The sequence below is a fragment of the Neovison vison genome, chromosome 4 (genome assembly GCF_020171115.1).
Source record: "Neovison vison isolate M4711 chromosome 4, ASM_NN_V1, whole genome shotgun sequence".
NCBI lineage: Eukaryota > Metazoa > Chordata > Mammalia > Carnivora > Mustelidae > Neogale > Neogale vison.
The window spans coordinates 162,189,051-162,201,952 of record NC_058094.1 but is presented as its reverse complement, the minus strand read 5'-3'; the positions used below and the strand labels follow the sequence as shown (position 1 = coordinate 162,201,952).

The following is a 12,902-nucleotide window of genomic DNA, read 5'->3' as shown; positions in this document are numbered from 1 at the left end:
AACCCATACTTCCAAAAGTTGAGTTGCTCTGAAAAACTACTCTATGAAAATGTACTCCCTTGGATTTAAAATTTTAATCATTTTAAACTATAATTTACAGCATAAATAACATTCTCACGAACAACTAATCTAAATTCATTTCCATACTGCAACCAAAGATGTCCATTTCCCTTTGAAATAACAGCACAAATATGTATGATAGCAGTACTTACTGTACAAATCTTTTTAAAGGATAATCAGAAAATCACAAGATGTTAACACTGAGCAGGGGTCTTTTACAAGTAAGACAGCCTCCATTACAAATAAGAAAGCCAAGGCCTCAAGAGGCAATCCGTCAAGTTTACAGAATACCAAGTCACTCTTGGTGTTACTTTCATTACCAGTTAATAATATTTAACAGCCATCTAGATACTATGCTTCAGTAAATAACATGCAATAAACTAAGTGAGTGCCTGCCCCAAATTACTCATCTCATAAATGGTTACATTACGAATAACAGCAAGTATGGCATATGAAATCTGTATTAAAATATGAAAGAATGAGGAGAATTTTAAAGATAAAGAGTGAAGTTTGTCTATGAACAATCTCGCTGAACATCAAAGAATAATGAAAGCAACAACGTCAGAGCAGTAGGATGGAAAGAAGCTGATCAGATCATCGGAAAAGGACAAGGGTCCCTTGTGCTCAGGCCACTGCAAACATGGAATCAGCATTAGTGCTCTCCGTGCCTTTGACGACAGCCCGCGCTGAAGCAAGCACTTAGGCTCCATCAGTAGCAATTTCAGATTACATGCATGGAAGTGCGGTATCCCACACAAGGGAGCTGTTCCATCCGTCCTCTTCGCCACGGGCACCGCTCTTCCTCGGTTTACAAATACCCTCATCCCCTCCTGGACCCTGCTGTCTCCTCAGCTTGATTTTTTTTTCCTCTCCATGAAACTGCATAAGGGGCAGACAGCATCTGTTGCTCCCACACCTTGTCACTTGCTCTTTAGACCATGTCAGCACCCAGAAAATTCTTTTGCCCCCTGCTCTTTAGATTCTCCTATGGTCTGATGTCCTCAGGATAACTTAAATTTTAATATATCGTGGGGTGGCTGGGTGGCTCATTGGGTTAAGCCTCTGCCTTCGGCTCAGGTCATGATTTCAGGGCCCTGGGATGGAGCCCCGAATCGGGCTCTCTGCTCAGCAGGGAACCTGCTCCCCCCACCCTGCCTGCCTCTCTGCCTACTTGTGATCTCTCTCTCTGTGTCAAATAAATAAATAAAATCTTTTTTTAAAAACACATAAAAAAATTTTAACATATCACAAGTCACATTCGTTGTGTCTCCTACGTTTCTTTCAAAGAGCATGCCCCTGGTTCCATTTATATGAAATGTCCAGAAGAGGCAAATCCATAGAGACAGAAAGTGGATTAGTGTTTGCCAGAGGATACAGGAAGAAGGGGAATTGAGAGTGACTGCTAACAGGCACAAGGTTTCTTTTTAGGGTGATGGAAATGCTCTAGAATTAGATAACAGTGATGGCTGCACAACACTGTGAATATACTGAAGGCCATCAAACTGCATGGTGAGTGTTATGCTATATGAATTTTAGCTCAATAAAAAGTTGCTAATTAAAAACAAAAAAAAAGTGCATTCACAATGCTGTACAACTACACACATACATACACACACACATACACACACACACACACACACAGCATTTCCCTCCTTCTAACTTCCCTTTCACCTTGCAAAATAATAAAACTCCCCAAAAGTGGAATTATTCAGGCAGAAGCCGAATGATCATCTGTCAGCAATGAGCTACTGAAGAGCTAATGGGAGTGAGGGGAAAATTACACTAGACTACCGCGAAGGGTTTTTCATCCGTAAATTCCTATGTCACAAACCACAGTGAAGAAATGAGACCCGGGGAAAAATTTTTAAGTAACCAGGAAGAAAAAATACGAATCATCTCTTCCCATTCAAAATGGGAGCTGTGGAATATAATGAAGCAAAAGAACAAAAGTGCAATAGGTCCAAAAAGGAAGAACATAGAATACTAAGAAAAGAATATTAAATAGAAAAGCAAAGGAATTAAATAACAGCTCAAAAGCCAAGAAATGATATTCAGAGTTTAACATAGCAATGCTTGTTTTGTTTATGCAGAAATTATCCCATAGCTAACTGTATCTCTCTAGAAAAATTCTGAAACCTTTTTTGTCCTTGAGTGGTGAAGAAGTAAGATGTTGAAAAAAAAAATTCTAATGCAGATGAGACTTAAATCAGATTACTACTGTTGGGCATATAACTGCGTTAGTAAGGTAAACAAGGCATGGATAACACAGAATGTTATTTTCCCCTAAATACAGTCTCTTCCCTTTAAAATCCATTAATGCCAACAACCAGTGTCCTTTGTGAGGAAGTTTAGAGGAGAAGATAAAAATTATGGCTGATACAAAAAACAAAAAACTAAATCTTTCTACTACAAATAAATGCCAGGAAACGTCTGTAACAGTTTGTTGTAGAAAAGAACCCCTTTTTGCAGACTAAATGACCAGTGTTTAGTAAAACAAAAAAGAGGTATTAGTCTACACATTCAATATTAGAAAAGGGGTACATTAAAATATTTGTACATTAAATGTGTATAGTACATTAAAATATTTTACATATTTACCTGGTTATGAATCAAGACATCAGAATGTTAAAGGAAGTCCAATTTAAATGTTATGAAATCAAAGTTATCCAAAGAAAAACAAACTAAATAAGACAACAATCCTATACTCTCTCTAGTTTATTAATTTAGGCTTCCAAAAAATGAAAGAAATGGAGTTTCTGAGTCTATCAAGAACTGCTTCCTCCTGCTTTTTTTATAATTAAAAACATTTTCTTAAAAAGCTCACATTAACAGTTTGCAAACTGCTATTTAATTTTTACTCTAGATTTAGGAAGTTCATCAGATATATCTCAAATTCACTTAGAGTAATGTTTTTTCGAGCATATTTTCCACAACTTATATTAAGAAATATGTCAGGCACCTGGCTGGCTCAGTCAGTTAAACATCTGCCTTCAGGTTATGATCTCGGGGTCCTGGAATGGAGTCCCGTGTCAGGCCCCCTGCTCAGTGGGGGTTCTGATTCTCCCTCTCCTTCTGTCCCTTCCCCTGCTTGTGTTCTCTCTCTCAAATAAATAAATAAAATCTTCCAAAAAGAAAAAAAAAAATTAAACACTCTTGTATAAAACTCTTGTGTGGTCTAACACAAGAGTCAATGATGTGACATTTTAATGACCCAAATTTTTTATGAATTTAGAGGTCATAATCCACTCTTGTATCCACAACCATCACGCACCTTAAAACTTTACACTTACGTCAGCTTCAAAGAACACAATTCCACAAAATCAGCTATAGCAGACCAATCTGGAAAGCAAATGTGTTAAAGGATTCCCCCACATTTTGTGACCAGCTCTTGTCAGAAGTCAGAAAACTACTTCACAATCATATTCCAAAGAGCGATCTGTTGACCAGCAGCCTCAGCACACACTTGAGATCTTTTAAGGAATCCACAACCTCACCTGAGACCTACTATTTGTGAATTTGCTATATTATTCAACAATATTAAATTCTGTTATATAGGTCAAGAAAACAAATGGGGGGGGGGCACCTGGGTGGCTCAGTGGGTTAAAGCCTCTGCTTTCAGCTCAGGTCATGATCCCGGGGTCCTGGGATCAAGCCCCACATCGGGCTCTCTGCTCAGCAGGAAGCTTGCTTCCTCCTCTCTCTCCTCCTGCCTCTCTGCCTACTTGTGATCTCTGTCTGTCAAATAAATAAATAAAATCTTTTAAAAAAATTAAATTAAATTAAAAAAAGAAAACAAATGGGATGGATGACACTTATAAGTGATGGTCACTGACGGTAAGTAAGCTAATAACTTAAGGAGGTAAAGGCCACATTCAGAGGCTCAATTAGATAATAACAGCTTATAAGCTTCTAAAAACGAAGGCAAAATTTTTAAGATGTGCTAAAAATAGGTAAGTTATAAGCGGAAAGACATTCCAAAATAGAAAATATATTGATGGAACAAACAAGAAGTTCACTTGCAGAAAGAAAAGGGATGGAAAGACCAAGTCATCCTCGTGCCATCTCTGGACTGCCAGATACGCCATCTCCATACCAGCCACCCACCGAGGCCGCCCAGCCTGGTCTTATTTCAGACTCACAGGTGCTTGACCCAAGAAACACAAATAAAACCCAGGGAAACTGGCAAAGCTACAGCTGTCTGTAAGCGTACTTGTACCGTCTCTCTTCTGTAGAGCAAATACCATGATATCATGAGCTGAGGGGATTATTAGTATGTGGAGCCCATGCTCAAAAATCAACTCTGGTCCTCATAACCGTACCCTTAGTGGAAAGGGTGATGTGAAAGTGAGAGGGCTGGGCATATAAATACTGTGTACCCGAGCCTCAGGTTCTGTGGTCCCTCCAAACTTTGCTCCTTACCTGTGTAAACTTTCCCTATGGCTTTCCTCTTGCTTCTGGCTGTGCGTTTTAAACTGATTTGATAAATACTGTGATTCAGACATTTAATCTGGTTGCTGAGCCTGTCTATTGTATAGCCCGTGGGAAAGCTGGTGATGTGCTTGGAGGCTAATCTTTGCATCAAGGTGATTCCCCCCAAATAACTGCTGAATCAGAAATCCACACTTTAAAATATCCCCAGGGGTTTCATAAGCATATTAAAGTTTAAGAGCACTGAGCAAGACTATCTGAAGAAACAGAATGACCGAAATCTGAATCTCAGAACTATACTCTGAACACCTCCCAAATAAAAGATCTTATATATGTCCTCCGTATCAACTCGGAGCCCCCCAAAAGAAAGAGAATGCTAAGGGACCCCACTTTCAACAAGTCTCATGTACGATTTAGAGAAGCACTGCAGTCCTTGGTGATTCTCCTTTGAACCCCAGCTCTGCAAACTCCATACAGTTGGAGAGAACACTCAGAAAGGTAGAGCACAACATACCGTCACATTAACCCTGCAATCTCCTTCTTGCTAAGGGAATTAGGAAAATACCCTTTTTCATTGATGCTAAGTTTCGAGAACACCTATCCAAAGGACATAAGACTACCAGAAAGAGAGAAAGAGTTATGCCTGCCTTAAAAGGGTTGCAGTGACCTTAGAAAGAGCATCCAGGAACAGTTCAGGAGAACAGCCTGAGAACCATCCTTAAGGGGCTATCCACTCCCCACCTCCTGGCATTTGCTGACCTGATCGGCTCCAGTCACTTTATGTATTTATTACATTTTATTGTATATTGCACTGTTACCCACACGTAGCATGGTCTCAGTAAATATTCCAAATTAATAGAAAACAATAATGAAAAATGCCACCACTTCTCTCCTGGGTTCATTTAAAGCAAAGCTAATTAATTCAATCTCTTGGTTTTGAGAAATTCCTGAGAATGAAGGCATAATTCCATAGCTCAAATTAGCATGGTTCATAACACTCTCTCACTCCATATTTCAAACTTGGATTTTATATTTTCCATTATTAATCAATCCCACTGTAATTTTCCACAACACTGTGAAACACATCAACCTATCCATTAAGAAACAATCCATTTCTAAATGTCACCAATTATGTATAAGTAATACGCTACACAGGAAAGATCAGCTATCATTTTGATGCTTTCCTAGATCCAGATTTAAGACGTCTCAGGAAAGTATCTATTTAAAAAAATCTATAGAAGAACTGAAATAAAAACTGACGAAATGATCACACACATAAAGATCATACACAAGATGTAAAACAAAAGCCCAAAAGTGTTGAGAATATTTACTCCGGTGAAGAGTAAATGAGAATATCAGGAAAAGAATGTAAAAGTTCTAAAGATCATTTCTGTAAAGAATATGTCACCTTTGGTTGCTGAAAGAGGCAGTATGTTTAAATTTCAAAAGAAAAGGTTTAGGTTGGTAATCATAATCTCCCATTCTGTAAGTGCAACTTTACAAAAGGAATAATGAAACATACATAGGGAATGGCACAGTGTATTTCCTTCCAAATGGTTTATCAAATCCTGTTCAATCCATGCATTTAGCACAGCCAAGGACAGTTACAGTCCTCATAAGACATGAGACATTTCAGCACAGGTTTTCAGACTGTGTTATATGTGTTTTAAATAACAAGTATTAAAGAACCAATTAAACCAGCTCACATAGGAAAGAGGCAACATTGTAGATTTGTGTGCCTTCTACCTCAAACAGCATGAGCACAGACACATGAAAAGCCTTCAATAAACACTTGTTGAACTTCATTGTTACCACCCTCTGAGACAAAAATCTTAATTGGAGAATAATCTAAATACTACCATCCCCAGTACCAGTAGAAAAGTGACTCTCAAGATTTCCAAGTGAATCCACTTACATGTTAAACAGTGAGAACAACAAGAAAGAGTAATTGTCTTATTCATTACAAAGGGCTAAGAATGAATCTTCTGTTTGCAAACTTAATCCACTCCAACTAGTACTTTTAACTGCCCACTAAAACCTAGTGCATTATCTTTGTTTCACAAACCTTATTCTTGATAAAATGTGTTACAACTTATATGTATGTAATCTATTTCATTCCTTGTTATATAAAATACCTAATTTCTTTATTACATGAAAATTAAAAGGCAAAATGCTTTTTGTTATAAGCAACAGTAGGAAAAATCACTTGAATTTCAGAATATCATATCCCAAACCTGGTTTGTTCACCTATGAACAGCCATATTTCATTAAGAAATCCTTTAAAATGCATTAAACCCATCACCATGCATTACATTTTGTGCAGCTCAGGACGCAAATACAAGGCTGGTGCCCAATTTGGTCGAGTGGGTAGTGTTCTAGTTGATAAATTTCCGTAAGCTGCTATCCCCCATTACGGAGTTAGTCACTGGTTTGAACAAACTCCTTGAAGAGTTCATTTCAGTTATTCCTGCCTTGCTCAGTGAGAAACAATTTAATCTTATTGCTTTCTTCCTAAGGGGTAGAAAGATGATGCTCAAAGGAGAGCACTCGGAAGGGAACATGCACGGCGAAATTTAGGAACTCCCTGGATAAGCCTGATGGAAAGACACCTCTAAAGAGAGAGCCTAAGACTTGGGGGGTGGAGGGCAGAGGTTTAGGGGAGAGGCTCACAAAGGAAAGTGGGAAAACACAGCAAAGAAACTTAGCTTACTCAGAAACCACACTCACATATCTAGTTATTTTAAACACAGTGTAACTCGGCATGGCCCATTCTGACCCAGAAATTTTGTCTTACCCTAATGAAATGAACTGCCTACTAACACCTATAAATAATTTCATAGATTATTTATTTCAAATTAGTATTTCATAATTAGAGCAAAGTCGAATTTCTCTTTGCTTTGTAAATTCTCTCTCTTACAGCCTTATATGGAAGTTTCAAAAGACAGAAATGACAATAGACAGTGGATTTCAGATTCCTTTAAAAGACATCCCATCAAATTCCAAATTCCAAGCTGGGAGTCCCTAGAAAGTGGTTTCAATCTGCACATTTCTACCACCACAACCCTTCAGATTCCCCTAGGAGGGCATGCCAGAATCATAGGACGGAGGCTGATGGGCAAGTACACTTTGAAAAAGCATTCCAGGGGACTATGATACTCAACCCACCACCTCCTGCCCCTCCCGCCATTATCAGCTAATAATGCTTCACCCCCTACCCACCCCCCCCACCCCACCCCCCCACCCCCCACCCCCGCTTCTGATGTATGCTGTGCTATTTCTTCTACACCAAATGTTAAGTAAGTGAAGTCATTAGAATAGAGCATCTGAATTCAATTGGCATTTATCCAGCTTTTAAGAGGTAAAAACATATACATGAATGACAAATCAATTTAATTTCCTTTCATAAAATTTCATTTCAGGGCTACATCACAAGTTCTGAACTCAAAGCTAATCACAGCCCTAGCTTTCCAATTAAAGTATTTAAGTCCGCTAATATATTTCCATGAATCAAACTTTCGCTACTAAGTAGCAGTACAAAAAAAAAAAAAATAGTAAGTTTCAACATTCCTCACAATCCACTTATACTTAAGTAAGAGAGAACTCAAGAATTTTTTTAAGCAAGTAAATAAAGACTATTATTTCAAGGTCAACCATGACTCTCTCATTGTACATTATGCCTCATATCCTAGAGGGTCCAGATTCAGAAAATGTTATTATTACATATGGGTACTTTTAGTAGAACTAGTTAAAGAGGTAATTCTATTTTCAAACTAACACTCCCGGTTTTCCGGGTTCATATTATTCATACTCCAGTCCATTGGAATGTATCTCACAATCCTCAAACTTCTTCAACTTTACTATTAGTCAATACCGGTTTAAGCAATCCTAAAGTATATTAGGAAATATGTGGACATCTCCCAAACTTTTAAAATCACTTGACAACATGTGTTTATCAACAACCGTGACTTCCTTATAGTTGTCAAATCTATTCTACATACATTTAGGCCCAAATACAAAAAAAAAAAACCAACTTAGAAATTTCAAAATCAAACTGAGAAAACATACTTACCTTAATTGGAGCACTACTAAACTTAATTTTCCTATTTGCTGGGATGTCGTCTTCTTCTGGCAATCCAACAATTTCCGAGTATTCCATATCAGGTTGATAGTAACTGTTTTCATCACTCTCTTCCTGCTCATCCTGCTCAGTGCCCGTCTCTCCCCAGTCTGAATTATACCTGGACCTGACCCTGTATACATTATAGTCACTGTGCATGTAAACATGAGAACTCTCAAAATGAACCGAATCTTCAGGTACTTCCTTTCCACACCTGGATCCAGAAGCATCAGCAGAGGTAAAATCACCTCCTGCCAGTTCTTTCTTCTGATGCATTGCTGCCTCACTCCCAACTAAATTAGCCTCGGCGTCTTCTAAAGGTTCATTTTGTGGTGAAGGGATTTCAGACTCGGGCATTGCCTTAGTGTCAGCACAAGGTTCTTCAGGAACGTCTCTGTCAATCCCGACAGGAATCTCTTGGTTGGATGTGGAGTCCTCGGCTTCCTCGCTCTGCTGTGTCTCTTCACTGGGTATGGAGGCTAGAGAGGTACTTTTCAAAGCCACTTCTGGTCCCGGAGTTGTATGACCCTTCTGAGAATCCTCTGCATCATCACCGTGTTTGCTTGGAGGAGACCAAGAATTCGAATCCTTAAGGTGACCAAAAGTGTCAAGATTTGTAACAGTAACAGATGGTAGATTCAGGGGATAATGGCCAGTCACTGAGTATGCGTTGTTCTCAGCCTTCTCAGGAACAATGGCACTGGGGGAATCGGTATTCTCAAACACTGCACTCAGTTGACTCACAGTTGGGGAGACAGCCTCTGTCCGGGAGCTAAGGCTGTCCAAGGAATCGGTACTGCCTCTGTTGGACTTCGAGCCACCCCACTCATCCTGAGGCTCACTCCCTCCAGCTTTCTCTTTCTTTGGGGAATAGCGGTTGTTCTGTCCTGACTCATGCACACTTCTCTCAAACATCTTCCGAGTTTCTGTGAACTTAGAATATGAAGGGCCATCGTACATTGTGTCAAATCTACTGATTCGTTCGGAAACAGAGGACTCCAACTTAACAACGGAGCCATCTGTTTTTTCCAGAAATTCTTTGGGCCTCATTCTTCTCTGTGGAGATGAAGGTCCACCTTTCCCCCTTGTTTTGGCAATGACTGCAGCATTTTCATTGGGTTCCATACCCATCTGCATAAATAGATTTTTAATTCTGTTGACGTTGGAGCCATATTTCCTCCCCCTGCTCTGCTGGGAGCCCTCACCTTCTTTTGTTTTTTGCTCCCCATCTGACTTGGGTTTGTCAAAGGTACTTTTCAGTGCCTGGAACTCAGTTCTATAAGCATTCCTGTGAGGAGAGGCACTTCTGAGAGTGGTTCGTTCACCTGAAGACTCGGTTTTCAACATTTTTACTTCAGGGGTGAAAAGCCAATGTTCATAATGATCAGGAAAAAAAAAAACAAAAAACAAAAAACAAAAACAAAACACCTCTCTTCTCTAATCACCAGTATTTGGTCAAGAAAAAGTACCTCTCAAATGCCATACTGTATCAGTGATCCTCCCAACAGGTGTATTAGGAAATTATTCAGTCAGGGGTTACACAAAATGGCTTTTTCAAAGCAAGACTAGAGGTTCATCTGTAACAGAAAAGAATGAATTTCTAAATTCATTTACTTATTTGAATTTAAGTTCAGTCAACTAACAATACACTTTTCAATGTGGCTTAGCCCTATGTCAAACAGGAAAAAAAAATCATTTATTGATAAGGGAATTTAAAAGCCAAGAATTTAAAAGTTTTCCCTCTAATTGGCCTTAGATAACAAAAATGTTTCAAACACAATTTGGAGATCCCTACAGAAATCATATACTGACACACATACAAGTTACACATGAGTACAAGTACATAACTTTAGCCTAAGTTTCTGTTGCTTTTGTGAATGACCTTCAAAGAAACCAGCAGTTCACAGATCTTTAAGATATCACCAAACCTTCAGAAAAATGAATTTCATTTGGGGTGCTCCCCATCAGGTAGAATTTATTCTTTCTGTTTAAGTACAATTCAAAGTTTGGAATCTATGTTTCCAAAGTCCAAAATATGCTTACAGAAGCTTAGTTCACCCTCTTTGGTCCAATACTCTCATGTACAGCATCCCCAGAGCAACATTAGAACATTTTCAGACCAAAACAAGCAGAAGAAAGTTCTTAAATGAAAATAAGTTTCACTCTAAGTGCACTCACATCTAATATTTGGAAGTTTCCTAAGCGTGGATACGATTAATTATAGAGTGAGATGTAGAATATCATGGGAATAAATGCAGAACGTGACGATCAGAAAGAAAATATAACATGAGCCCTCTTTTCATAGTCCTGATTTGTTTACTCCTCTAACTTACTACAAGCTCAGAATGCAACGCAATGCATGCTTGCTGGTCTCCACTAGCCCACAGCTGGATTTTATATCAATATGCCAGTAATCAAATACTTCAAGATCCGCTGAGGCGCAGACAATGTAGCTCTAAAGATTTTTCATTTTGTTTTTGCTTTGTTTTGTCTTTTAATATTAGGCCGAGCCATATCACCCTCACGCACCATCAGCTGAGGAAGCACACACTTTCACTTAAACCGCCTCCAAACTCGGCTTCTGGCCCAGCACGCATGCATGGCCCATGCAGACAAACAAGAAAGGCTTGAGAGTGTGGTGCCTGTTTTTTTTGTAAAGCATCGACAATCTCCTTGTACCCTGACATTTGTTTAAGCCTTGCACACCCTCCCCTCCCCCCCCCCACGTACACCCCACTCCCTCCCCGGCCAATTCGAACCCGAGGGGGCGGAGGCGGGGGAGATGGGGCCGCCGGGGGACTCAAAACCTGCCCTCACAAAAGACAAACATAAATAACACCAACTTGAGAGGCAGCCGGTTCCCAAGCCTGGTTCGGGACGCAATCCCTCGGCCCCGGGGCAGGGCCGGGAGAGCAGGTGACGCCAAGCGCTATGGTAGGAGGTCGCAGTCTAGCTTTGTGCCAAAAAGCACCTGAAGTCCTAACACATTGGCTGCGGCTCCCGGCGGCTGCCAGGCGGATCCCAGTGTGGCACGGGGAAAGCCGAGCTCCCTAGCCACATTAAAAAAAGAAAAAGAAAAAAAATATTACAGGGTAATGATAATAAATCCCTTTGTTTTTCCTCCCAATGTGCCAGGAAACAATAGATCCCACTGATAATGCCTCCGATCCTCAACCTATCGCTCCCCAACCACAACCCACCCCCACCCCCAGCCTGCAACTCAGCCTTTGTACATCCCGATTTTTTTCCTCTTCATCTCCACCCTCCCCAACTCCTCGCCCCGCGCACAGCCTCCCCCTTACCCGAGCGGGAGCCGCCGCCGGCGGGGAGGGTCGGGCGGCCGCGGCTCCCACCCCCCTCCTTAGAGGCGCCCCCCGCCCCACGGTGGCCGCGGCTCTCTCCCGCGCCGGCCGGCTCGGCGCCCCTCCACCCGCCGCTCACGGCGCAGCGCGGAGGGCGGCTGCGGCGGCCGCTTCCACTCGCGCCGCGGCCCCCACGCGCGCCCAGCCCGCGGCTGGCGGCCCCGGGAGGCGCGCTGCGCTCCCCAACGCCATTGCGGGCGGGCGGCGGCCCGGGCCGCGACACGCTCGCACACTCGGGCCGGCCTGGGGCGGGGGTCCCGGCGCGGAAGGGGCTTGGCCCACGTGCGGTCCCCGGCGCCGGGCCGTTTGGGCCGCCCGGGAGCCCAGGTGTAGTGGGGGAGAGGCCGCGGGGGTGAGGAAGGCCCAGGGTAACAGGTGCCTCACCTCGGCTGATGGGATTAACTCTAGGGCCGCAGAGAGAGGGAGCCCGGCAGCAAAATCCCAGGAGAGGGAGAGAGAGAGGGAGCCTCTGGCGGCCAACCGAGGGCGAAAAGCACCGGCCCGAGGAGAGGCCGCCCCACCCCCTCGGCCGCGGGCTAGGGGCCTCCGGGGCCTGGGGCAAGGCCTGCTCTCCTGGGGCCTCTCGGCCTTGCTGAGAGGGGTTGGTTCGGCGCATACTGGGCTACCGCTCGGCCCGCTGCTGGGCCCCCACAAAGTCTGCATTAACTTGATGACCCCAGGGCATCTAAAATCCCAGGCCACTCACCAGGCCGGGAAGGCCAACACCTAGGCCACTGTGCCCCGCCTAACACCCACCTTGACCTCAAGTCTCCACTGTTAAAAAAAGAAAAGGATGAGGTCTTCTGACGTTCGCGTCAGGATAGAATTTTTCTGACCCCCAACCTCCCCCTTTTGCCGCTACTTCATCCCCCTTCATCCCCCCCTTCATCCCCCCCCCCACCAAAGACCGGAAGTGTTACAGCCTTGGGGCAAAA

At 42.3% G+C, this 12,902-nt stretch overlaps 1 protein-coding gene across 11 annotated transcripts in view; it reads right to left on the bottom strand.

The window, feature by feature from the left end:
* PPP1R9A (protein phosphatase 1 regulatory subunit 9A) overlaps positions 1 to 12,419 on the bottom strand; it is a 299,215-nt gene extending 286,796 nt beyond the window's left edge. For 10 of the 11 annotated variants that reach the window (XM_044246056.1, XM_044246058.1, XM_044246062.1 and 7 more), the window contains exons 1-2: positions 11,449 to 11,847; positions 8,558 to 10,182 (exon numbers count right to left, since the gene is read on the bottom strand). In XM_044246056.1, the coding sequence (XP_044101991.1) occupies positions 8,558 to 9,952 (1,395 nt within the window). In that variant the 5' untranslated portion in view covers positions 9,953 to 10,182; positions 11,449 to 11,847. Of the gene's footprint in view, positions 1 to 8,557; positions 10,183 to 11,448; positions 11,848 to 12,351 lie in introns of those variants that run through there. The other variant, XM_044246057.1, reaches the window with a different exon arrangement.
* Between the last annotated feature and the right edge of the window lie 483 nt (positions 12,420 to 12,902).